Consider the following 27,613-nt stretch of genomic DNA (forward strand, 5'->3'; position numbering starts at 1 on the left):
TAGATTTTAACATGATAGTTAAATAAAAATAATCATCTAAGAAAACATAAAAAAATGAATAATTCATTGATAAACGTTTGTTTTTCAAAGAATTATGCAAATTAGTTAGACTTCATGTAGTCGCTCGCATATCCATTACTGAGTATATTAAGAAGTTCATTTTAATAATCTTTAGGTAGAAAAGGTAGGCTTTTAATATCAATATCAGAATGAGAAAAAAACTAACTCAACTAGAGAGAAAGAGAGAGAGAGAGAGAAGAGAGAGAGAGAGAGATTAATTCATCAGTATGTTGAAACTCTTTAGAGAAAAAAAATATATTTTATGCTAAAATATTATTATTTATTTTTTTACACAGGAATCACCACTTATCGAGGCCCGGAGGCCACTCGAGGACATGGGCTAATGGGTATACATTAGTCAATGTGATTATAGTGTAGTAAACATAAATAGTGGGAATTTTGTCAATTGGATTACTTAGGGGGACGGTTCATCAAGAAGTTTACATTGGACTTGAAGACAATCATATTGTAGTCAGCTGGAAAGCAGGCAATTGGAAGAGAGTTCCATGGGCGTGCAGTTCGAAGAAAGAAGCTTTGTTCATGGAATCTGCATTTAGGTTTAGGCACAGATAAAGAGTGTGAGAAATTATTGATAGTGGTTTTGGCTTGAGGAGTGTTTTTCATGAAAGTTTGGCGAGGGGGGACTATAGATTGAAGCTCAGCTGAGCATTTGCCATGAAAATAACGATAGAGCAGAGGCGGGCTAGCAACGTCTCTTCTATGGGAAAGAGGTGGCAGGGAAGAGAAAAGGGCATCCCCCACTAAACTACGAAGTCTATTTTGAACTCTGTCAAGGCAGGATAAGCTGCTTCTAGCAGCTCCTTGCCAGATGTGACAACAATACTCCATTGTTGGCTGTACCTGGCTTTTATATAGGTAGAAAATTGCATCAGGAGTGAGATATCTATTGGAGCGGTAGAAGAATCCCACCATTGTTCCAGGCAATGGATTTGATATACGTGTTCCATTTCAGGTCAGGAGTAAAGATCAAGCCCAGATTATTATTGAATCATATGTATGTTCCAAGCTGAAACAACATATTATTATTATTCAACATTTGATATCAATGTGAGAACATGTATGTTTATAATTACAAATTAACAAACATAGGGATTTCTTTTTACTCTTTTTCACCCAAACCAACCTATATTGTCACTTGGACATAAGAGGCTACAATTTGGGATCGAATCTAACAAGGGACTATTGGGAGTTGAGCAGTGAGATGTCTGTTCACATTATATTTAAACTTCTGCAGGTTAGTATAGTTAGGGAAGTGGGAAACAGGGAGAGAATTCCAAAGTCTAGCAGTCTGAGGCAAGAGACTATTTGAGTAGAAGGCTTTTCAGCATCTAGGGACATAAACAGTGAAAGGGTGGAATTTTGCTGCTTGTCAGGTTAGTCAGGAGTATGTATGCTGTGGGGACACAAGTGCTATAAGTTCATCAGAGCACATTTCATTAAAGTACTTGTAGAACAGGCACAGGCATGCAACATTATGGTGATGGGACAGAGGTTGGAGTTTTGGCCAACAGTGTGGAAGATTTTAGATTTGATATTTTTTAATGAACCTTGTCTAAGAGTGAGAGACTAGTGGTAGATGCATCAGCCCAGATATGGCAATAATATTCTGTGTGGGCGAATTGTGGCTTTGTAAAGATATAGGATGCTCTCTGGCATGAACCAGTAACTTTTCCATTTTCTTTTCTAAACAACAACCAGAAAGCAATATAAACATAATTTTTATACCCAGTTTATATTATATTATTTTCATTATATTAATAATTAATTGTGTGGTTCTTTGATGTTATCGTTGTCAGAAGTTCATGACGTTGGAAGGTCTGGGAAGGAAAGGTAGAAATTGTTTTCAGAGTCATCAAATATGACATGGGGTCAATTGCCAAGACTTACAACAAATACTTTTACTTCACTTATATAATATCATACTGTTTCCTGGATGTGCGCATTTTGTGGAAATATGTGCAAACTTTGGACAGTTACCGTAAATGTTTATCAACAATCAAAACTTTGAGACATGGTATATTTTAGATACAAGTTTATTGCTTATCGACAAAAATAAAACTGAAAAAAAGAAAGAAAGCATTGTTTCAGAAACATGTAAACATAAAATGAAGACAAGACAGAGACAAAGAGTTCACTAAAGCCTAAAGAGGCCTTAGACTAAATGATATGCAGAAATAAAGATATTTTCAACATAAAAAAAAATAATGCTAGATAGAAAGTAAAAATACAAGCTATGTTATGTAATAGCCGACCCACAAGTGACTAAATGGAGTTTCACATTAGGTAAGAAGATAAATAAAGTTCATTTGGAGAAACGAAATAATTCTAAAAATTATGCTAACACTATCTAATTCTCTTCTTTGAAAGATAAAAGCAATACGTCTTACTGGCAATGCTCAAAATGTCGAGATACTTAAAGAGATAAAATATTGAATGATAAAAGATATAAAGAAGGCAGATCAGGAAAAGTACTAGAAGTCTGAAGAAATCTCTTTAAAAAGAAAAAGGCGAGCAAAGGGAGATAAGTGATAGGAGATCTATTTGATGATAGACAGAACAAATACATAAAGGTAAGTCAGTTGGATTATCAATGTCATAAATAGCATGGCATATGATAAATCGCTGTTTAGTTCTTGCTAGCCAATCATTTATACTGATTACCAGCAATGTTGATTATTTGTGCTATTTAGATAAAACTAGTAGAGTTATTATCTGGCATTAGCCAGGGCAAAAGGGTAACATATTTCTATTAAAACTTGTAATACTTCTCTATTTTTCTCTCTCCTCCGGTTTCCCTCTCCTTCTCCTCACCATATCTTCCTTTTCCACCCAGTTCATTTCTCTTTCTGGGCATACACACACATCCACACATGCAACTCGTTTTCATAGATTCCTTGAGGAATGAGTTGGCATATAGGAATCAAGTCCTTGATTAAAAATAAAAAAATCATCTTCCTTTATTTAGTAAATAATCTAGCTGGGAAAACGACAATGAAATCTGCCCCAGTTAAGAGTTAAAGAATAAATAATTTTTCCTAAATTTTAGATATTATTCATCCAGGGCAACACCAATCAATAATATACCAACTTTGTGGGCATTTGTTTTGTCGATTTCTTAGTTTTAGTCGGACATACAAACATACACACAGATCACTGCCTTTTATATCTGTTATATAAATCTCAAACGTTGGTTTGTATGTTTGTGTGTGTCCTCTTCCAGCTTCTCTTCATTCTTGTCATGGACGCATCATGGACCTGCATTAGTCTGTGCTCAACAAGGTTCTGCTTGTGTCAAAGAGTAAATCCAACCTGCAACAACAAGTCTAGTTCAGGAGGGACAGATTGGGCATTTGTTTTAGGGGCTGAATGCAAAATATTTGTCCATCAATAAAAACGAACATAGCACCATTCAAGTTTATAGACAGGATCTTCCATGAACACAAGCATTCAAATACCTCAGTTTGACACTCAGCAATAATGGCAACATTATCGGTGGTCACTGCACGCATCAGTGTGATGTGACCCAGGTGATACACCACCACCAGCATCCTCTGTGACTGCAAGATCTGTGATCATCTAAAGTCAAAGATCTACCAATTTGTTGCAAGACACTCAATGGTGTAGGTTGCTCAAATAAACCTAGTTCTTGATTTGACACTTCGCTAGTGGAGTGAAGGAGTGTTGATATCATTTTATTTTCTGTATTAGAGAACCTTCAAAGATGCCTACTTCTGCATTTCATTTTATCCCCAGTCACCCCTGTTATAATAAATCTTGGAGAACATCATCTATGCCCACACCCCAACAAGATCTGTTTTATTTTTCATAACTCATTTAGCATTCACTCCCATTTAGAGACTGACTAGTACGTTTTTGGATATTCTGAAAAACAGTGAGAGATCTGTACTTGGTTAGTTAGTATACTAACCAACATTGTACATATAACCAACATTGTCCCATCCATAACGATGAAATCTTTCATAATCTTTTCATGAACACTTTTTTTTGTAAATAAACTAATTTTAAAACAAATTGATAATTATATAAGTAGGATCAATCCACAGAGTGCTTGAGGTGTTTTAACAAAAGAGTCTAATGTAAGGTAAGTAAAAAAAGTATCGCCAAATTGTATAACAACCTACTCCGACCCCACCCCAAACTATTAGGGCTCCATGCCTAAGTTAACAAATGAACTTCAATCTTTTTGCCTCAATAAAAAGATATTAAACAATTCTTTCTCTTTTTTATCGCTAGAACATTTAATTAGGTTTCATCTCATTACATCTGCAGCAGCTATAAAAACTAACATTTATTTCTTTTCAGGTGACATAATGACCAATTAGCCTTCAGAGCATATTAATTTCGACTCAACCTTTGAAGGACTACGTCCAGACTATTTTTTTTTTATTTTGATTTACACAGTGATCACAGATAGCACTAACAAGGAGCATGTCTTCTCTCTCACTTAGCATGGATCAAAATTATTTCTACTGAAAGATATACGGCTTAAGATAATATTTTAGTGTGGCCGACTTTCTTACTTTTTTTTTCTTCCTCCACTATGACACTTTTTTTTTTTTTGACACTGTGTAGGTCGCTCAAATAAATATACTATTTCTTACTTATGAGCTTTGTTTTCTGTTCATTTGATAACTCTTTTGCATTTATTTACTTGCCTCCACATGAAGGCAAAGTTAGACAAGAGGAACACTCTGGACTGTAATGGGAATATAATATTTTCTCAGTCTAGAAGGTCTTCTCCTTCTCTGACTGAGGACAGAATAGACTGAGTGCATTACATACCTGCTTACTTTCACAAATTACCATCACGGGTGAGTAAACATTGTATACCCATGCATCTTCGGTCATAAACTAGGTTTCATCAATTCGGGTATTGATTAAGAACCATGCGGATGTTGATTTAGTTTTAAAGAGTTTTATTTATGGCAGAACAAAGCTAGAAAACAAATGCGTATATATATGAGAGAGAGAGAGAGAGAGAGAGAGAGAGAGAGAGAGAGAGAGAGAGAGAGAGAGAGATTCAGGAGGGATAAATTGAAAGGAGAGATATCATTTACATATTTAGGTAGGCTGACTTTTAACCCCATGTGTCCTTGCACTGGCTACTACGGAAACCCTGCAACATGCATCTTTTCTTTTTGTCGATGCCCAAGAGCTGAGAGCGTGAGTCATTCTTCTAGATAGAATTCACATGATTTTTGACTTGTGCTTTTAGGCTTCTCCCTTTTTTTTAAGACACCCTCTCTCTCTTGCCTCCTCCTTCACTATATAGTGAGTCTAGCATCAGAACAGATACTGCACTTTGTTCCTAGCCTGAAATATTAAAGAATTTAATCTTACAATCCATGTGAAGACCAAGCCTTTACACATTCACTGAATCTGAGCAGAGATAAAAGCAGCAATAAAAGTGACATCACACATATTTGCATCCAAAATAGCTCACATTACAGGAAAGAATTCACAGCTATAAACAAGACATCTTTGTTGTACATTTAACATTGAAAATGCTATTTCAAACGTAAGAGTAACAAACTGATAAAAAAATCCAAACTTAAGCATGGCAGACTGACGAAAAGGATATCTCAAACTGCCCCCTCCCCAATTGACCAACCGTTAAAGAGAGTCTCTTAAAGAGATGCTTGCAAGCATCTAAAAAGATCCATTCGTCCTTTTCAAAATCATTCTTTTTAATTATTACTGATTATTGCAAGGGAGATAACTGCGATTATTCTTATAAAAATAGCTGATCAAATCTTGTAACTACAAATAACTGTTAAATAAAAAATTGCTTAATTAACTAATAACTTATTTGAAACAGTTAATTAAAAAAATATAATGAATAAAATTAAGTTTCAAAATACTATTTTAAAAAAAAAAGTAAAATAATTGAGAAAATAAAAAAGAAATAGTATGCATACAGAAAAAAGGGGGACAAATTTATTCAAAACATTTTTTCAGTTGTCTTTATTAATATGTACATAAATGTGGAATGAAAGAGAAGGTTATGTGGAGACTAGTCAATAAAAATACACTCCCAACCGGATGCTAACTCAATGATTGCCAGATAAAAAAAGTTAAAACCCGTTGTTGCACAGCTAGACTTTGCACATTCTTCCAGTCAAAAAGAAAAAAATAGTTATAAAATTAATTTCTAATCAACAAAAAGTTTCCACACACAAAATAATACTATGGACAGTTAACTGTTTTTTTTTTTAACCTAAAGAGGCATATGAAAATTCAAACTTTTTTGTGAACCCAAGAAAGAAAAGAGAGAGAGAAAAAAAAAAAGAAAACACAGGAATCGGTAGAGAGAAAAATCCGCTCTTAATGTAAGAGACGAATACACTCTCATTGAAAAACCAGAAAGAAGATATCTCAAAAAACATAATAATAAGTACATTTGTAAACAAATTAATCAATTACTTTTTTTCATTCTTTCATTTCCTTAATGAACAATTCAATTTCACATTCCATTTTGAAGTTAATATTTTGTAATATATTAAGTTTACTTTAAACTTTGAACGTATTTATCTGTGTTCCCTTTATCTACATAGAAGTCAGCTAAAATCAACAGAGATTAGACTATTCCTATAATGGTCCGATCCCTGTTGATTTTGCAGTGGGAGTTTAGTTCTGTGCAGTTCTAGAAGGTCCACCCTCCCAGGCTTTGCCTTCTCTCTTTGAGAAGGTTTTAGTTTATTGCTGATCGCCTGAGGCACCATCACCAGGGAATACCAACGGGGCTGTGCATCCACTTTTTGCAGGTCAGAGTGGGGCGCTGACTTCTCAATCCCACTTTCTGGGCCTATGTTCTTGCAGTGGGAGAGAACTAAAAACCCTTTATCTACAAAGAAGTTGACCAATTATTAAATTAAATGGCCGATAAAAGGTGGCACAGATGTTAATAAAGAAATATCTGTATGTGTATGGATGAAGACATGGTGTTAAATAAATGTCCTGTTAGCAGAGAAGTGAGAAAAGGGTTTATATATAAAGGGTAGGATGAATATCCTGCTTGTAAGGAAAGGAAAAGAGTTCATATTTGACAATGTTTTTACATATATAGGTGCTGAAGTCAAGGTGTGTGTAAGTAGTTGTGTGTGTGTGTGTGTGTGTGTGTGTGTGTTTCTGATCTCCTCTGTAAACTTTGAATAGTAGTAGCAAAACAATAGGAATTTCTTTTCTGCAACTGGTTATGCATTTAACCCTCTAATATTTTGTTTTTTGGTTGCTAGACTTGATAATGATAGGAATACAGGGCCTTTTTTTTTATCAAGGCTTGATAGCTGATCCTTGTTGGCCTCTGTCATAATCATAGTGTTACTTTCACGGGAGAGAAGGTGTATACCATTACTTATTGCTTCCCACTTGGTCCATAAATGTGTTGAGAGACCCTTTTTATCCTGGGTGCCGGCCTGCCGGTATGTAAATTTATTATTACTCATTTTTTTTATTAGTTAATTCCTTATTGTCCATAGCTTCTTATTTGGTATTAAGCTGCCTCCTATTAATAGAGGGGGTGTCCTCATTCGCAACCAGAGACACATTTTGAATGACTTGAGGAGACAGCACACAATGTTTTTTAATATTTTGTCAGGATTTACTTACGCTGAGAAGTATTGTCATGTCAGAGCCTTTGAGAAACCCCTGTACAGAGAGACCGAAGACATCCGAGGATAGTATCTAATAGATATTCAGTTTCTCTCCCAGGTGTGTGTGTGTGTGTGTGTGTGTGTGTGTGTGTGTGTGTGTGTGTGTATGTGCGTGCGCGCGCGTGTGTGTGCGTGTGTGTGTGCGTGTGTGTGTGTGTGTGTGTGTGTGTGTGTGTGTGTGTGTGTGTGTGTGTGTGTGTGTGTGTGTGTGTGTGTGTTATATTAAATTCATGCATGTACTGGTGTATGTAGCCATCTTGTGTCCATGGATCGTTTTGTTGAATTTTGGTAGAGGTGGTTCTGCGGCCCAAGAAAGAAGTTTGTCCAGTTGAACAAAAAATGCTGTGGAATGAGTCAGCACCTTAGTCTAAGAAAAGTTTAGCTGACACTTCTTTTTATCAATTTTGATAACATACTCAACTTGCCTCAGAGATAGCCTCTGATTGAGCAAGCCTGAAAGGAAGTTAAATGCTTGCATTAATCAGCGCCAAGCTAAGCAATTAGTCACAGAGTCAAAATCGCCTATTCTGAATTGTTTCTGCTACTATTATTAGGATTGCTACTGTCATACTGCCTGTTTGTTTTTTTGTTTGTTTGTTGAGCAGCATAATAGATGATAATTTGTATTGGCATTCGTTTCCCTGATATCTTTCTATTAGGAATTTTTTCTAGAAGGTTATCAGGTACTTACAGGAGGGACCATGTCAAGGTTGCTAAATGCACCCCTGGCTTTTAGCTTCTTATTATTTATAAATTAAAAAGACTATTGTCATGTGAGTACAGCTAGTCTTTTTACAACTTCCACAGTGGATTTCTTCATCTATTTATATAATTTATCCTTAACAATAACATTTCTCTTGAAATAATAAATCTCTGCCAAGGTTATGAAAAAATATAATTGTCATTCTCAACTAAATATTATTAAAATAAATAAAACGAATATGTCTCCATTTATTAAAAGTTGCAACAATATAAACTTTTTTTTCAGTTTCAGTTAAATATTTTTTGAATAAATAAAAACGCTTGTTTAAATTAAATTTAACAATAACAATCTAAATCTGCAGTAGTAATTCTTCTTACGCACTCACCTCTAAAAGACAGAAGGTCTGCTCTGTCTGCTGTCGATATGTGGGGGCTGGAAGAAGAAGAAGAAGAAGAAGAAGAAGAAGAAGAAGAAGAAGAAGAAGAAGAAGAAGAAGAAGAAGAAGAAGCAGTAGGCGTGGTTGGGAAAAAGGCATGACTTACCATGAGAATTCCCAACACTTCAGAGGGATAAAAGACCAAACTCAAACAAATAAGCTGCTATGCTTTTGCCCAAGACAGATAACCGGTGATAGATGAGAAAAGTTCCTTTCAAAAGAGAGTTTCAGGGTGTGAGGCTGAAGGACCCAGCAGTTTTCAAAATCATTTAAAATAAATAACCTCTTTCTATTTACCATAAAAATAATTGTCAATTAAATAGCCTTTAAATAGACTTTAGTGTTGTCATTAGTTGCCTCCCTTGCATCCCAGAAGTTAAGAGACTACCGGGCATGCACAATGAGATACTGGAAATAATAAAGAACATTCGGAAAGCTACTTGAAGATAAAGGTTAATGCCCCTCGCCAATCTTTCACGAGAAACACCCCTCTGGCTGAGACTACTGTCAATAATTTTCCCCACTCTTTATCTGTGCCTAAATCCAAACGTAGATTCCATGAGCAGAGCTTCTTTCTCAGAAGTGCACGATTGTGGAACTCTCTTCTGTTCGCCTGTTTCCCACCTGACTACAACTTGGATGTCTTCAAATCCAACATAAACAAATTCCTGATGAACCGCCCCCTTAAGTAAGACGCTTTATCAAATCTCCAATACTAATGATTACTAAAATACTATCTCATTGATTACTGTACACACAATAACCCTTATCCCTGAGTGGCCTACGGGCCTTGATAAGTTGTGACCCCCATGTAAAAAAAAAAGAAAAAAAAAGTGCACTGTAGTCACCAGGACGACAGTGTAGTAATCGATCATTAGTGGTTCAAATTGGGTATAATTTGATTATTTAAGGGGACGGCTCAACGGGAACTTGTTTACATTGGACTTGAAGATGACAATATTGCAGTCAGCTGGAAAGCAGGCTAGCGGTACAGAGTTTGACTCTAGTGCTAATTGAAACCACACACCTACCTCTTTGTCTTTGTTTCTGTTTTCATTTTGCATTTTTGTTTTGCAAGCCAAGACACCCCACCCACCAACCTGTTAAAATGGCCAACAAGTGCTCAAAAAATCAACAAAAAATTAGAATCAATGTCTGTGAGATTCACATACTATAAAAAACCAGAGAAACAAAAGCATTGCCAGAGCCGCTAAAAAGTTACTTATGTCTGAAAGTATCCTGTACCTCTATAAGGCCACCATTCGCCCATGTATGGAGTATTGTTGTCAGATTTGGGCTGGTGCATCTGCTTCTTGTCTCTCGTTCCTGGACAGGGTTCAAAAGAGAGTCGCCAATCTGATAGGTCCTGAACTGTCATCTAAGCTTCAACCGGTCCCATCGACGAAATGTTGACTCCCTCTGCTTGTTCTACGTATTTTAATGGTGGATGATCTGACGAACTACAAGCCCTTCGATGTAAATGCCCCTGACAAACCCGACAAGCAGCAAAATCTCACCCTTACACAGTAGAAATCCCTAGATTTAAGAAAGCCTCCAACTCTAATAGTTTCTTCAAAAGAGCTGCTAAACTCTGGAACTCCCTTCTGGGTTCCTGTTTTCCCAACTGTACTGACATACAAAAGTTCAAGTGCAATGTGAACAGACATCTTGCTGCTCAACTTCCTACATAGTATCCTTGCAACTTATCTCCCTGATAATAACACCCTACATCAAAGTGGCACTGTGCTTTGTTTGAGGTTAAAATTGAATAATAAAAAAAAAGGTTTTTCCTGCAGGATGCTACTTAAAAAGCTGTCCCAAATCTTTCTATATAAAACTCAATGTTTGTATGTGTGCATGTGTCTGTGATGTTTCTTACAGAAAGAAGAGTTAAAGAATCTGCATAAAATTTAAAAATGTATTCTTAGGCGAAAACTTACTGGAAAGACAATGGAAGTGTTCTTGAACTTTAAGACCCCTCCCCCATTTTTTTTTTTTTTTTACTGATGTTCACCCCAAACAAGGCATATTGCACTTGGACGTAAAGGAATACTATTTGGGACCATGTTTAGGGGAGATGAGCAAGATAAGCATTATATTTAAACTTCTGCAAGTCAGGGAAGCAGGTAAGAAGGAGGGAATTCTGAAGTCTAACAGTCCCAGGAAAGAAACAAATAGAGTAGAAGGCTTTCCAGCATTTAAGAACCTGTAGTGAAAGAGTGTTATTGCGTTGCTAAACGAGGTGTGTAGGTTTGCTTTACATTGTGGTTTTATGAATCAAGTCTTGATGACCCCAAGAATAATCTAGTCTGGCTCTTGGGGAGATGAAAATGCTCCAAAATTGTTAACAATTACAATTTTCCCGCTTTTAAATTATAATAATAGTACCAAGACGACACTTTAAAGCTAAAAATAAAGTAATTGCATTTAAAATATAATTTGCCAGAAAACGTTCCTATGTTACGTAAATCTTTTCAATTAGTGTTTGTAAATCTAAGGGAGATAACCGTGATAATTTATTACCTTCAAATAATGATGGTAGTTTTTCATTTGCTTATGTGGAATCCTGAGAGATCATCAGATAAAATTGTTACACTTTGTATTCGCATTTAAATATTTTGCTGTTGTTTTTAACTTAACTTTGATAATATTGCATGGGTCAAATAGATTTTGATTCTTTATTATACAAAAGCAGAGTTAATCATTGTTTGTTTCCCAAAGTTTTTTTTTTTATTATATATTTTTTAATTGCACAAAAATACATATTAAAATATTCCTTTGTTTTAGAATTTAATTATATTTGGGAAAAAAAAAAAATCCTTTTAATTATTCTAATTAGCCATAATTTGCCATTAACTCACCAAGACACCCATCTCTTACTATTTTTCTGTCTATTTCTTTCACCCTCTCCCAATTTACTGGTCTTATTTTATACAATTTCTATTGTTTGAAGAGGATGCAATAATATATATTGTATTTACATATTGAATTTTGATTGGACAAAATCTGCAGTCAGCAGTTTCTTTCACCCACTCAGAAAACTTCAGAGCGTGATTTAAAAATGTAAACACATCTTTCTTTCTTTTTATTGACAGACAACAGACATGTAGTCTGTAGTTTGTAGTTTGTAGTCTGTAATTTGTAGTTTGTGTTATTCTGTCAGTTATTGACACAGCTGAGCTGGAGCTCAACTGCACCCAAGCTGTCCACTTCATACAGAAGTCCAGTCCACTAGATGATTGAGATTGGGACTAGGGTAGCCTGGTGTTGCTGGTTGGTCAGGTATCTTTTCCAGCCAGATATTTAGTTATTTTTTTGAAAGTGTCGGGGGACACTTTCTTTATGTTTCTCTTTTGCAGCTTGTACCACTATAGATGAAGCTTTGGTGGATGAGGGACTTGATCCTCAGTGTGTAGTCTCAGGTATGGTTTTTATATTGCAGAGCCTTCCTCGCCGCTGGTGGGTTATTTCTACTATTGTTGTGTTTAGGACCCTTCCTTCCAAGATTTTCTCTATGTAGATGATAAAATATCATTCTCTTCGGTGTTGTAGTGAATACAGTTGCAGATTCTTCAGCCTCTCCCAGTAATTCATTTGGTCTACTCCACATATTTTTTTGGTGAATGTTCTCTGGGGTGCTTCTATTTTGTAGATTTCTGTTACTTTTTGTGGAGACCACAGCTGACAGCAGTATTTGTGCACAATATAATTCTTTTGTGGGGTGAAAGGCTCCTTGAAAAGCAGCACACACATGAGAAACACGATGCCCCGGTGAAGCACATGTACACAATCTCAATGGATGCATATGTACACAAGTTCATAGATGCATACACTTTATTTCTAAATGAACTAATGTACACATGAGTTCATATATACACTCTCTAACTAAACAAAGTCACATAAATACACATATACCATCCACATAACAAAATAATCCAAATCACCTGATGCAAATAGTTCATATTTTGTTTAGATGATGATGATGATGATGATTGTCCATCGCTTGTGAAGATGACCATGATCGTGCAATTGTTCTGTGGGTTCGAAGATGGCTTGCTAGACTGATTTGAGCTCTGAAATATTTCCCACATGTTGAACACCAGTCGGATAATTCTGTATCAGAGGTGTTGACTCTGTCTTTTCTAATGTCATGTTTTCTCTTGCATTCTTCATTGCGTGCGGATTCAGCAGTTGTAGCCCTTTTGTGAGTTGCAGCATGCCAGAAACTTTTGTCTTGGGTTAGTTTTTCCCATGAGTTAGAATACAAACCAAACTATTTGAGAAAGACTTTCAGTTTGTCCTTGAACCATTTCTGCTGTTCTTTTCCCTTTGGACAGTTCACTGTAAAGGAGTTGTTTGGGGAGCCTTGAGTCAGGCATGCAGCATATATGACCTGCCCAACAAATCTGCCACTTCTGTAACATGGTGTGTATTGATGGAAGGTTTCACGGGACTAAAACCTCTGTCTTTGGTATCTTGTCTTGCTACTTGAGTTTCAACAATCTAGAGAAGGAGTTCCTAAAGAAATGATTCAGTTTCTTGGCATGTTTGGCATATACAGTCCAAGTTTCACAAGCATATATGTTTGTTTATCTAAAAATTAAAATTCTTAACTGACATATTTTATTTTGTAGCATTCCATTCTATTAAAATATTTTCTCTGAATATTTTTCTCTCTATAACACTTAACAAATAACACTGGTCAACAGCAAATTTGGTGTCTCAGTTTTGTAAGCTGATTTTGGACAATTTTGATGTGCTGAATCCAAAAATAACACTCTTTTTGCTGGGTCAGGTCGACATTTTAAGCTATCGTTAATTTTCTATTTTTTAACTTTTAAATACCCGAGAAAGGTACAACAGAAGTATTAACCATTTAGCGTTTAAAGTTCTATTACCTGAACAAATTTAAATTTTTTATCACTAGCAATACAAAGAAGAAAGCATTTGAATAAACAATTTTTGATTGAATTTTAATTAGGGAGTCTAAGTTTTGCGATTATTATGCGATATTTAAAGATAAGATAAGACTCTATTTGGCCCATACGGGAATTCAATGGTAAAACTTGTTATTAAAACACACCAACATATGAAAGCAGACGAGAAGGTAAGTCTTACGTATTGGTTCTGTGTGTTTCAGAGTCAAATTATTTCATTACTGTGCGATTAAAACTGTTCGCAGGACATAGATATAATTGTGCCGAATTTTTTTGATACAGACTTTAAATTTCATGGAAACAACGTACACAAATTTAATTTTTAATTTTTTTCAGGTATACAATGGCGACTCGAAGAATGTGTGTAAATAAGCCAGATGTTTTTTGCTATGTTTGTGGTGAATACATACTTGCACCAAATCGCAATACTGTCACCACCTTTATCAAGCGTGTTTACTATGCATATTTTGGCATGAAGCTCGGCGATCAAGGCAAAAGTTGGGCACCTCACATGATTTGCAAAAGATGCACAGAGCATCTCCGTCAATGGAGCAAAGGCACACGAAAGTCCATGAACTTTGGCATCCCCATGATTTGGCGAGAGCCTTCAAATCATGCAACCGATTGCTACTTTTGTGCTATCAATGTAATGGGGATTAACAGAAAAAATCGCACAACACTGGAGTATCCCAATCTGCCGTCAGCTATGTGCCCTACTCCTCATAGTGAAGAAATTCCCGTACCTGTATTTGAAGATACAAGTATTGAAGAAAGCAGCAGTAGCCAGGATGAAACTCAAAGCATTACCACTACCGATGATCATCATGATGCATCCTTTCTCGATGACAATGATGAGCAGCCAAAATTGTTTTCCCAAAACGAACTAAACGATCTTGTTCGCGATTTAAATTTGCCAAAAGACTCTGCTGAACTTCTTGCATCTCGTTTAAAGGACAAGGACATGCTAAATGGTAAAGTTAAGGTAAGTTTCTTCCGTACCAGGCACCAGGAATTTTTAAGATATTTTGCTCAAGAAAAAGAATTAGTCTATTGCAATGATATAGTAGAGCTACTGAAACATCTCGGCGTACCTGAATACAAATCAGAGGACTGGCGACTTTTTATCGATAGCAGCAAAAGGTCTTTGAAATGTGTGTTGTTACACAATGGAAATCAATTTGAATCTGTGCCATTGGCACATTCGACAACATTAAAAGAACAGCATGAAGCAATTAAGTACGTCCTAGAAAAAATTTCTTATGACCAACATAAATGGCTGATTTGCGTTGACTTAAAAATGGTCAACTTCTTGCTTGGTCAACAGTCTGGATTTACCAAATACCCATGCTTTTTATGCCTCTGGGATAGTAGGGATCGTACTCAACATTACCTGAAAAAAGAATGGCCAGTACGTGAAGAGCTTGCAATTTGTAGAGCAAAAAATCTGATAAACAAGCCTCTAGTTGACAGGGGACATATTTTATTTCCTCCACTGCACATAAAGCTCAGTTTGATGAAGCAATTCACAAAAGCCCTGGATAAAGATGGACGGTGTTTTCAGTTTCTGTGTAAAACCTTCCCCAATTTGTCAACCGAAAAATTAAAAGCGGTATTTTTGATGGTCCTCAAATTAGGCAGCTGATCAAAAACTCTCCTGCGTTTGAGGAGACCATGAATCCTGTTGAGCAACAAGCGTGAAATTGCTTTGTTCAGGTCGCGATGAATTTCCTAGGCAACACAAAAGCAGAGAACTATAAAGATCTAGTAGCAAACATGTTAGTGGCCTTTAGGAACCTTGGCTGCAATGTAAGCATAAAAATGCACTACCTGTACTCGCAGATGGACCGCTTTCCCGAAAATCTTGGCTCTTTAAGCGATGAGCATGGAGAGCGTTTTCACCAGGACTTGAGAGAAATGGAATCACGCTACCAGTGAAGGTGGGACATGGTGTTGATGGCGGACTACTGTTGGAATTTAAAAAGAGATGTGCAAGCACCAAAACATTCGCGACAATCAAAAAAACGAAAATTTAGACCGTAATAATACAAACATTAAGTTTTCATTTTTAGTTACATGTACTCATAAAAACTGACATTTTGCCATTAAAACATCATTAGTAAATCTTGAAAACATTGTTTTAAAAATATAAGTCGCATAATTTTAAATTCAAATTTACAAAAAAATTTGACCTGCGAGAGCAAAATGGATGTTATTTCTAGATTTAGCATGGCAAAAATATAGTAAATCAGTTAAAAAATATCAGACACCTTTTAAAAAGTTTCTTTTTGTTGACCAGTGTAATAATTGCCCCGGCATGCTAATATAATACTACAACAGGATCTTATTATCACATAATCGTTAATAAAAAAAAATAAATAAATCAACAATAGATCTTACATTTAAAAGTGATAAAAATTGTGCATAAAATTTGATGAGGTAGCATGGCCTAAACATCAGGCTGTCAATCGAGCTATTACAAGTTTGATCCTTGTTAAAAGTTTAGCCATATTGAAGACGGGTGATACCTAGAAACACATGTCCATGGATAACTTTTATGCACATAAAAATATTTAATTAATATTTGTGATTTAATTAATATTTGTAATTTAATTAATATTTGAATAAAAATATCCAAATGTTTAATAAATAGATTCATATATACAGTCCTGGTCAAAATCATAAGACCACTTAAGAAAGTAAGTGTTTACGCATATTATCGAATTTTTAATCAAACAAATGGTTGAAACCATTGCCAAAAGGGAAAATATGATGGAAAAAAATGAAATCTGCTTCATTCAAAACCTTAACCCTCATCTAATAATTATTTTTTAAAAAACAAACATTTTCACCTGGTCAAAATGATAATTTATCTAACAAAAGGCAATTATAAATTACTAAAAAGGGTCTCAGTATTTAGTATAGCCTCCATTATTACGAATTACTTCAAAAATTCTCTTCAGCATGCTTGCGACTAAGTTTTTTTTATCAGTTGCGAAGGAATTTTATCTCATGTACTGAAAACTGAATCAGAAAGTTCCTTTATTGAATCATACTGGGTTCCATCCTTGAACACTTCTTTTGCCATCCATCCCCAAAGATTTTCAATGGGACTGAGGTCCGGAGAACATGCTGGATGATCTACCAATTCTATATTATTTGAAGAAAAGTATTCTCGTGCTTGTCGAGAAGTGTGTATCGCAGCATTGTCTTGCTGGAAAATCCAATTTCTTCCACACAGACGTGGGCCTTCAGTCCTGATAAAAGCATTTTTAAGCATTGAAATGTACTTCAATGATGTTTGCTGGGCTTTCACTACTTGCAACTTTAGGGTTCCAGCTGACGAGAAAGCACCCCAGATCATTAAAGACCCTCCTCCACTATGCCGAGTTGAAAAAGTCTCTTTGAGCAAATTTTTATCATGCCGATAGTGTTGAAATCCATCTGGACCATCTAGATTAAACTTTTTCTCATCGGAGAAAATTACATTTTCCCACTTCTCTTCATCCCAAGTCTTGTATTTGGCGGCATATTTAAGTCGGTTAGTTTTGTGCTGTTCAAGAAGACGTGGTTTCTGCAGTCGCTTTTTTAAAACTTCTTCTGATATGGCGATCCAGTGATGGGGTTATTTTTTTTTTGGGTTGACCTGGATTCTTTTTGTGCCCATATTGATCTGGATTTCTTAAAAAATTTGTGATGACCGTTTTGCTACGATTCACTTCGTTTGCAATGGATCTATGGGAGAGTCCACCCCTATTAAGCTCAAAGATCCTTCCTCTCTCAAACTCTGATAATGGTTTCCCTTTTGCCATTTATAATTTAGTAAGATGTTTTTTATCCACTAATAAGTTGCTTTTAGTAACATAGAAAGCTTTTCGTATTCATTTTTTCAAAACTAGCCGATTTTATTAAAGTGGTCTTATCATTTTGACCAGGGAAAAATGTTTGTTTTTTAAAAAATAATTATTAGATCAGGGTTAAGGTTTCGAATGAAGCAGATTTCATTTTTTTCCATCATATTTTCCCTTTTGGCAAGGGTTTCAACCATTTGTTTGATTAAAAATTCTATAATATGTGTAAACGCTTACTTTCTTAAGTGGTCTTATGATTTTGACCAGGACTGTATATATATATATATATATATATATATATATATATATATATATATATATATATATTCATCCACATACAGTACTGTTTCGCTGTTTCACAGCTCATTAGTGCGGCTAGACAGGCAACTACCTCAAGCCAGGATTGAATGGTGACCTTATATATCATTTATAATTAATGTTTCCCATATTGTATTAAATTCTATCCTAGGCCTGCTTAGTTATAGATCATCGCTCAGCATATGCTGTGTTGCAAGTATTAAGGGTCTCATAGTTTATTGATTCACTGAAACTAAAAATACTAAACAAACAGAAATACTTAATAAACACAAATATTTCGCAAGTACATAAATACACATTTATTACAAATTGACAAACGTAAAGAATAAAGTAACCACAATATAGAACAACAATAATTCGGTACTCACTTTAGAAGTGGTTAGAGTTCTACTCAGTCTCTAGTTGGCATAGTTCCCATGAGGGATAAAAACGTACCGTCCCTTGTCAAAGTCGGGGCTCGCTATGTCTGTATCTGTGTCTCAAGGGAAGTCACTCTTTGGTGTATATATCAACTGGTGGTCTTTACCCATATTCCCCGACAACTGCGTTTTTTGAGTCGTCTTATTTTTCTACCGTTCTTCTCTATTCATAATTTTTGCTTCATCACATAATTTTCCATTTCCCTCCATATGTGGTCAGCTATACATGACTTCTCAGTATATCCACATATTACATCTTTCCTGTGTTCTTCTAACCTTACTTTTAGTGGGTGATATGTCTTACCTTTGTATAGTTTCCCATATTTATATGGAATCGCATACACATAATTCTTAGTCATGATTTTTTTTTTGTAGGAACTGGACTCGCTTAAGATGTTTCCAAAGAGTCACACACATGCATACACACAGTCATAAATCTCAGTCGTAAATCTCAGACATGTCATTACTTTTCTGGAGATTTCAAAGTAGCAATTAATTGCATAAAATGTTTGGTAAATTTATAAATATCTTTTTTTTTTCAAAACTTTTTACTCTTTTTCACTCCAAAACAAGGCATATTGCCTCTTAGACATAAGAGGCTACTATTTGGGATCACGCCTTATGGGGAGTTGTGCAGCAAGATGCCTGTTTACATTACATTTAAACTTCTGCATATTAGTACAGCCAGAAAAGCAGTAAACAGAGAGGATATTCTAAAGTCTAGCAGTACGACAGATGAAACTATTAGAGTAGAAAACTTTCTAACAACTAGGGACTAGTGAAGGAGTGGGATTTTGCTGCTTGTTGGGTTAGTCAGGAGTATGTAAATTGACGGGTACAAGTGTCATGAGAGCAGATTCCATTAAAGTCCTTATAAAACAGGCACAGGGATGTGACATTGCAGCAATATAATAGATGTTGGAGCTTGGCCAATAATGTGAGATTTGATACTTTCTTTTTGGACCCTGTTTAAGTGTGAGAGAGATTAGTGATAAATGCATCAGTCCAGATGTGGCAACAGAACCCCATGCATGGGTGAATGGTGACTTTATAAAGATATAAGATATTCTCTGGAGTAATTTTTATGTCATAGAGTGAAATTAGCATCAGTGATTAACCGTTTCAAAATATGTATCTAAAATTAACAACAGTTCTAGACAAGGGTTTTTTTTTCTGAAAATTGCTATAGACAAGGTAACAGTAAAGAGGTGAGATTTTGCTGCTTGTTGGGTAAGTTGCTGGTATGTTCATTGAGGGGACACAACTGCTATGAGTTCATTGGAGTATATTCCATTAAAGTACTTATAAAACAAGCACAGGTATGCAACATTGCGGTGAGGGGACAGACGTTGTAGCTTAGTTGATAGTGTGAGATCTATTAGATTGGAGACTCTTTTTTTGACCTTGTTTAAGCATAAGAGATCAGTAGAAGATGCAACAGTAAACCATCTTGTGTTTGTTAAACATTGGTTTCTTTCGTTCAATTTTCATATTTTTATCTGCTTGTATTATTTTTCTAATATTTTAATAACAATTTAATCGCCAGAGTGAATCTTAGCATTTTCTCTAAGATAAAATTTCGGTCACTATCTAAACAAGCTAAGGTCCAAACATTCGTCCTAGCACTGTTCTTTTCATTGTTTCAATACTTTCACTTCAGCAGTCACCAAAATACCACATTTACTGAATGGACCACACTACTTAAACTATTCCCAAATGATTTAAAATCAGGATTAAATTTTTTTTTTTTTTTACAAAGGATACTTATGATTTAATTAGAAAAAAAAAATGAGCACTGTTACGTCTTTGTTTTCTATAATTATCTGTCCATGAAGCTGCTTCCCTGCTGACTATAACATGGTTGTTTTCAAGTCTAATGTAAATAAGTTTTTGTTGAGCCGTTCTTTAAATATAATTAAACACTACCCAAGTTCCACCATTACTGATCATCATGGTGTTGTCTCATAGTATACCCAACACTCATTAAACCTTATCCTAGTAATAAATTAATTAGTAAGACCCTCCCAATTCTTTTTTTAAGAGTAGACCGCTCACTGATTTTTTAGTTTGTTTAGTATTGAAAACATGCATGGGAATGGGAGGCAAAGCATTAGAGATGAAGCGTGGGAGTGGATAGTGTTCTTTCCAGTAAAATTTTATTTTGGGGATGCCAAGGGTAAAAATTAAAGTGGTGAGTGAACATCTTGGAAGAACTCTATTTTGGAAGAAAAAACGTTCAGTAAAGATTGAGCTGGAGTAATCTCCCTTGTTTTTAAAACCACGTGAAAAAGCTTTGAAAATCACCCGGATGTTCCCGCCATGTGCAAAAGATTCAAAATGGCGGATATGAACGTTAAGTTTGTATCGCAAAAAATCAGCAAGATCCGATGGCGACCAAGCGGTACTCCGTCTTTACAACAGTCCAGTGTTTTTGCCACAGGCAGCTGGGATGATGAGGTAGGCCATGCTTTTATTCATTTTTTACCCATACTTTTGAAGCAACCCACTCACACGTTCACCCTCGGAGAGTCACATGCTTTGGACGATGTTAACCGGTTCCTTACAGGAAGAGAAATTGACATTTCGTCCTAGTTTTCGAAAAAGAAGGAACCGATTTCATATTCAACTTCCGAACATCTGACTTTCTATCTCTCGAATTTTATTGAATTTTATTTTATTTTTTTATCTCTCTCCATTCAGAAATAATGTTTAATAAAAAAAAAAAAAAAAAAAGCTTCTCCACTGTGACGTTTAAAAAAAATCTTAGTGACGTCACGAAGTTCAATTTCAAAGTAAAACCCCCCAAATAGTTCTAGATAATATCTCAAAGTAATTAAAAATAAACACTGACACTGACTTTCTAGCTTACAGTGGAGTATGTTTCGATTCGGTACGAGTAGAATATTCTCCCAGGCATTATCTCCCTTTAAAGAATGCTTGCCGGTTGCTAGACCCGTACCTCCAGTCAGATCACGGTAAATCGCCACCCATTCAGAATGTTACCCCCCCCCTCTTTATTTAAGGGACGGGGAATCTGAATGCCTCTCATTAAACTGACCCCTAGGGGGAGGGGAGTAAATAATATTCTTAAGTGTAATTTAGCTGTGGGTGTTGAATTTAATTTTCGTGAAAATTAGGGTGCTAATGCACTTACTGATCCGCGCTATTTTTTAAATCGTATTTTTAAGTTTAATTAAAGTTTATTTTTATTTTTTTTTATTCAATTGTAAGTTTAAAGTACAGAATAGGTACAAAATACCCTCCCCTGTGTTAAGACTGGCTTTTTAAATAATAACGTTATTTTAGCACGGATCAATAAGTGCATGAGTACCGAGAATTGATAATTTGGTACTAATGCAGAGAGACTATTTTTTTTTTAAATCGTATTTCCACGTTTAATTAAAGTCTTGTATGTTTTTTTTTTTTTTTTTTTTTTTTTTTTTTTTCAATTGTTAAAGTACAGAATAGGTACAAAAAACCCTCCCCTCCCTATGTTAAGAATGGCTTTTTAAATGTTATTATTTCAGCACGGATCACTCTCTGCATGAGTACCGATGATTTTTACGATTTGAACTACTATTCTCACCTCTGTAATGTTTCAGCCGATGTAACCCCCGATCTTCTTAATGTACGCTTTTTTGAAACTTGAACGGAACTTCCAACTTACCGCTTTCGGCGCTTCGCTTCGCCGCTTGCTTCGCTTAATCTACATGAAGATACCAAATTTCGAAAGATCGGAGGTTACATCGACCGGAACGTTGTGATAGCAATAAGTAGTCTAAGTATGGTATTTATGCAGAGACGATACCCTACTAAATAATATTATTTCAGCACGATACCTTCTCTGCAAAAGTACCGTAATCTTTACTATTACTGTCTCCACTTCACTTCCGCTTGCTGCATTTTAATTGATTTTTTTTTTTTTTTTTTTTTTTTTTTTTTACGGTATCTTTTGATTAAATTGTTGAGGGAAAGCACAAAGTAAAGCGAGCTCGTTCTCCTTTCCATCTTAAGAAGGACTTTTTAAAGAATAGGCAGACCTGTACGAGAGTGCCCCCTAAGAAATGCGTTTTTTTAAAAAGAAAAAATCTTTTTTAAAAACCTTTTCTGACGATTATCAAAGATTACAAATAATGTTATTTAGAAAAATCAGTACTCATGCACTTATTGTACCGTGCTGAAATAACGTTGTTTAGAAAACCATTCTTAACACGGAGGGGAGGATGTTCTGTAAGTATTCTGTACTTTCATTTAAAAATGTAATTAAAAATATCGTAAAACTTGAATTTAATTTGAAAATACTATTTAAAAATAGTGCCGTACAATAAGTGCATAAGCACCGAAAAACCATTCTTAACATGGTGAGGGGCAACCGGAAGTGAAGTGGAAATGGTAATCGTAAAGATAACCCAAGATAAAAAAAAATATTCGTTTGGATAATATATAAATTATCTTAAACCTAAGTAACAAATTAAAAATACTTGATATGAACAATTAAAATCGTGTATTAGATAATAAACTATTTTTATAACTTATGCCGGTCAAATCAATAAATTATTTTTAAAAAGTCGGTTGCTTTGAAATAATTCCCAAACTTAAAAATAAAAAAAGAAACAATATAAATAATATATATTTGAATGTTTTATAAGATTTTTCCATTTACTGTTCATAAAAAACAACTTCGTTAGTGAAACGAACTCTCGTAACACACGTGCTTGGTTTTTTTTTTTTTTTTTTTTTTTTTTTTTTTTTTTTTTTTTTTTTTTTTTTTTTTTGCTTTTAACTTATTGACTCATTCGGCCAAAACTAACGCTATAGGTTTTATCGTTGCTAAATGTTATAACCCAATATTAGAATTGTAAATTAAAAAAAAAAAATACTTGGGAAACGTTTTTCTTTTCTTTTTTTTTTATAAATCAAATTAAAAAGACCTCCCACTCGAATACGGCATGCATTTCAAATATTGTCCAGTCGTATTTCATTCAACGTCCTAAAAATGTTCGGTGATTATATTTTTTTTAATTGTAGTTGGTCCAGTATATTAAATCAATTTAACTATCCTGTCCCGCCTCGCGTATTTTTGCTTATTTTGAAATCAATTGCAAATGTACTTTTCTTCCTGTGTTTATACACGTGTGTGTGTGTGTGGGGGGGGGGGGGGCGCACGCGCCTGCCTTTGTACCGTTATTTGCCGGTCAGTATTAACGGAAAAGCATTTTTAGCTCGGGGTGTCGCCTTTCGATCGGAGCGAGGTATAACTCTGTTCGGTCCGAGGAAAATATCTTCCTAGGCTTTACCATTTCTATTAGATTGATAGCGAATTGATTTATTGCCGGTGGCCTGAGTTATCTTACCGGGGAATACGAACGGGTCCGATCATGACAACTTTTTCACCCATCCAGAGTGTCTCTTTTTGGGGAGCTGGAATTCCCCACTATGAACTGATCGAATGTTTATAACCTTGTTTCATTAATAGGAAGGTAAATAAACAATCGTTCAGATGTATATCAGAAATCTGGTTTGTATTACTGTACTGTACACATAGATTCGAAAAAGTTGTCAAAAAAACAAATATATAACAAATAAATGTATCAAAGGCAAGATAAGTTATTTTTCTACCAAATTCGATATATTTTTTGTGTTTTTATTCAGTGTAATATGTTCATTCAACTCGAAAAACATGCAGTTGCAGTGTTTACCGATGTATTGGAAAATTCAAAATGGCGCCCGACTCTCTCTTTAACACGGTAAGTTGGGAAAAGGTGTTATAAATAATAAACTAGACGAAATACTATTAAAAATACACCGAATATATGTCAACCTATGTCACGGTAACATATATTGAGCGAATTTCTAACAGTGTTTAGTCTAGTTTATTATTTATAACAGCTTTTCCCAAACTTACCGTGTTAAAGAGAGAGTCGGGCGCTATTTTGAATTTTCCATTACATCGGTAAACACTATGCTTTTCGAGCTGAATAAACATGTTACATTGAATAAAGACACGAAAATTATATCCAGTTTGGTAGAAAAGTAACTTATCTTGCCTTTGATAACATTTATTTGTTATATATTTGTTTTGTGACAACTTTTTCGAATCTGTGTACAGTAATACAAACCCCAGAAATCTTATGGTCTTGTTTGGTCTCGGGAAGTCATTCTCCCAAACATTACCCACTCCTTCGAAAATGAGGGGATTGGTTTATTTTCGGTCGCTCCAACCGAAGAATACCGACGAGTTCGATCACGGCATTATCATTTTTTTATTTATTTTTTTTTTTATTTTTATTTATTTTTTTTGCATTCAGGAAGTTAACCCCCACACATTTTGTTGAGGGTGGGGTTGGGGTGGAACTAGATTTCTCATATTTAACTGACATCTTGAGGTGTATCAGAATTTTTGTAGGAATTTTTGACACCCCTAACACGAAACTGCGAATAAAATATAAAAAACTCGTAATTTCTCTTTTAAAAATGTGTTGTTTATTTTCTTTATGGATTATACTTCCAAAATAAACTATTAAAGTTGTTTTAAAAGTAATAGAAATATTTTTTTTATTTTTTAAAAAACAGTAATGAATTTTACGAACTCAATATTTTTTAATTTTTAAACTTTAAAAATCTATCAAAATTTTTCTATTGATTCTATTTTTACGATATTTTAAGGGTCAATGTGAAATTTTATGCTCTTTCCAATAAACCGAATATAATTTAGACACACGTTTTTTTTTAAATTCACGCCCCCCCCCCCGTTTTCAAGTGTCTATTAAAAAGTAAATTAATTTACTCACCAAAGTTTTATATATCACAAATTGAAGAGAAAAGGTCAATAAATAATATATTCAAATTTAAAACAAAAAAAGTAGTGTTTTTTAGAAATTTACCTGTAAAGTTCGAAGTTTAAAACATTTTTTTTTAAAAACCACGTTTTTTCTTTTTTTTTTTTTTTTTTTAATGAAATCTTGGTCCTTGCTCCTTTAATTGAAAAAAAAAAAAAAAAAAAAAAAAAAAAAAAAAAAAAAAAAATTAGGGTTTGAATTACATTTTTCGAGTAGTTATAAGCTTGGAAAGACGGGGTGGAATTATTCACTATTTTTCATAAAATTTCTGACACCCCTACATCTTGACCTTGCCTGAATGCAAAAATTGCTGTGATCGGACTCGTCGATAAATCTTTTGTGATGTTCTTCTGCGATAATTGAGATGTGTCTAGTTTTATTTATCTCACTAGATCTGGTTTAACGTCCAAACTACCGCAACCCTAATCTCGGTATCTACAACCTGAATAGCAGCTTTGCTTAGCCTTTTGGTTAGGAGCAAAGTGTAGTATTTGTTTTAATACTTTTTTTTTTCCGTAGTCAATGGAGAAATTCTTCTAGATGGAGGTAATTTTTGTTTTTGTTCCAATGCAGACTTTCCCTTTCTGGGGAGCTGGATGTTTTTGCACACTACCATGTGTCTAACTCGGCTCTTGTAGGAAGACAACGAAACCACCAAACTATAACTTTGGTCATTCCTCAGTCACTCGCATCTAACATTACGGACATAGTTGTCAGCGTTTCTAAACTCAACCCTAACAAGTGAAAGTGTGTGGCAGGTAAAAATGGAAAGAAGTTAAATTATTTTTTCCTGTTCAAAAATAATTTTAAAAACTTTTTACCATTTTTGATGATCACACACTGCATTTAAATTTATTTAAAATCGTCTTCGTATTATTTACTTTCTTCAAACTGCTGTTCTCATCTTGGGGTGTCATTTTTATGTTTTGCTCGATCTTCAGGTATATCTTGTCAGGCTCCGGAATCTTTCTGTCAAACTCTGGTATCAGCATGGGATCCAGATTAGTGCAGTAGTTTGAAGAATCCAAATAATATGAATAACCAATCCTCATTTCAGAAATTAGAACCAATAAGGATATGGATTTCACTAAAGCAGAAATTTTATTCTATCATGTGTTTTGACTTGTATGGGAAGTTAAGTGATGGTAAAAGTATACAAGTTGAAAAATTAAACGTCAGAAAATGTAAACTCATCAAGAAATTGATTTTAACTAATGGAGAATATTTTATTTGATTGTACAAAAAAATTTTTAATTCATACACATCATGTTCAATCTTTTAGTGAAAATTCAGTACATTAAACTGGGTGGTGATATTGCTCATATTTAAAAAAAAATTTTTTTTATATATAGCGAGATTGCTCCAAACAAGACATAAAGCCAATTGATGTAAGGAGCTAAAAAAATACTACTTAAAGGTCAAAAACCTGCTAACGATATGTTAGATGGATAGATTTTGACTGAGAATGCAGCAATTCTTCCCTCTTTGTAAGAAACTTCACTTATTGAATATGAGGACTAAAGGACAATAAGGGAAGCAAGAGTTACAAGGCTGCTGAAAATAAATGCAGTATACTTTCTGTTAAAACATCTTATGAGGAATTCAGGTTAGCAGCATCTGTTGCTCCAATATGTTTGATTCTGATTAATGTTTGATTTGTATGTTTTTGATAAATATTTGTAAAAAAAAAAAAACCGATGACTTAAATGTGTTCATTTGTTTTAAGCTTTGAAAAGAATCAAATCAGATGAATCATTAAAACGGTTCAACAACAAAATTTCAGGAACAATAACTAAATTTTGAACAAAAAATATTTGCAAAACTATTATCTAGTAACTTTATTTAAAATGACATTTTAAAAAATTTCATTTCGCATTTACAATGCTGTTCATGATTGTCAGAAATTGATTTTTCTAATTTGATGAGGACAATAGTTAACTCATCCTCTAAAATATAACAAAAGTTTAATGATTCTCATGTCTTCAAATGATGCTTATATTTTTTTTACTGAATTATTTAAAAATTTAAATGTTTTGCATTTTTTTTTTTTTTTTTTTTTTTTTTTCAAAGATAGGATTTACGTTTCTTTTCTTTCATTGTTTTCTCAGAAACGCCAGTTGTCTGTTTGGAGTGTGGGTCAGAACAAATTCGAAGATGACATCTATGCACTTGATATGGAGAACTCTGCAGTCGACATGGAACCACGATTACTCGCCAGCGTTAAGCATTCGGGGGATGTTACCGATTTAAAGGTATTTTTCTTTATGATTAACATAGATTTTATTTTAAAGATATGTCCACTAGGGTTGCAGAGTCCATAAGCTATAAAGGTTTGACTCAGACTTGTAAAATTCCAAAA

At 34.5% G+C, this 27,613-nt stretch overlaps 1 protein-coding gene across 2 annotated transcripts in view; it reads left to right on the forward strand.

The window, feature by feature from the left end:
• Positions 1–20,716: 20,716 nt before the first annotated feature.
• Positions 20,717–27,613, forward strand: part of LOC145291404 (nucleoporin Nup43-like) — a 56,229-nt gene continuing 49,332 nt past the window's right edge. Inside the window, exons 1-2 of one of the 2 annotated variants that reach the window (XM_080137209.1) lie at positions 20,717–20,872; positions 27,363–27,506. In XM_080137209.1, the coding sequence (XP_079993335.1) occupies positions 20,735–20,872; positions 27,363–27,506 (282 nt within the window). In that variant the 5' untranslated portion in view covers positions 20,717–20,734. Of the gene's footprint in view, positions 20,873–22,525; positions 22,646–27,362; positions 27,507–27,613 lie in introns of those variants that run through there. The other variant, XM_080137210.1, reaches the window with a different exon arrangement.

This window comes from Euprymna scolopes, chromosome 12, assembly GCF_053919585.1.
Source record: "Euprymna scolopes isolate OS-2025 chromosome 12, ASM5391958v1, whole genome shotgun sequence".
NCBI classification, from domain to species: Eukaryota; Metazoa; Mollusca; class Cephalopoda; order Sepiida; family Sepiolidae; genus Euprymna; species Euprymna scolopes.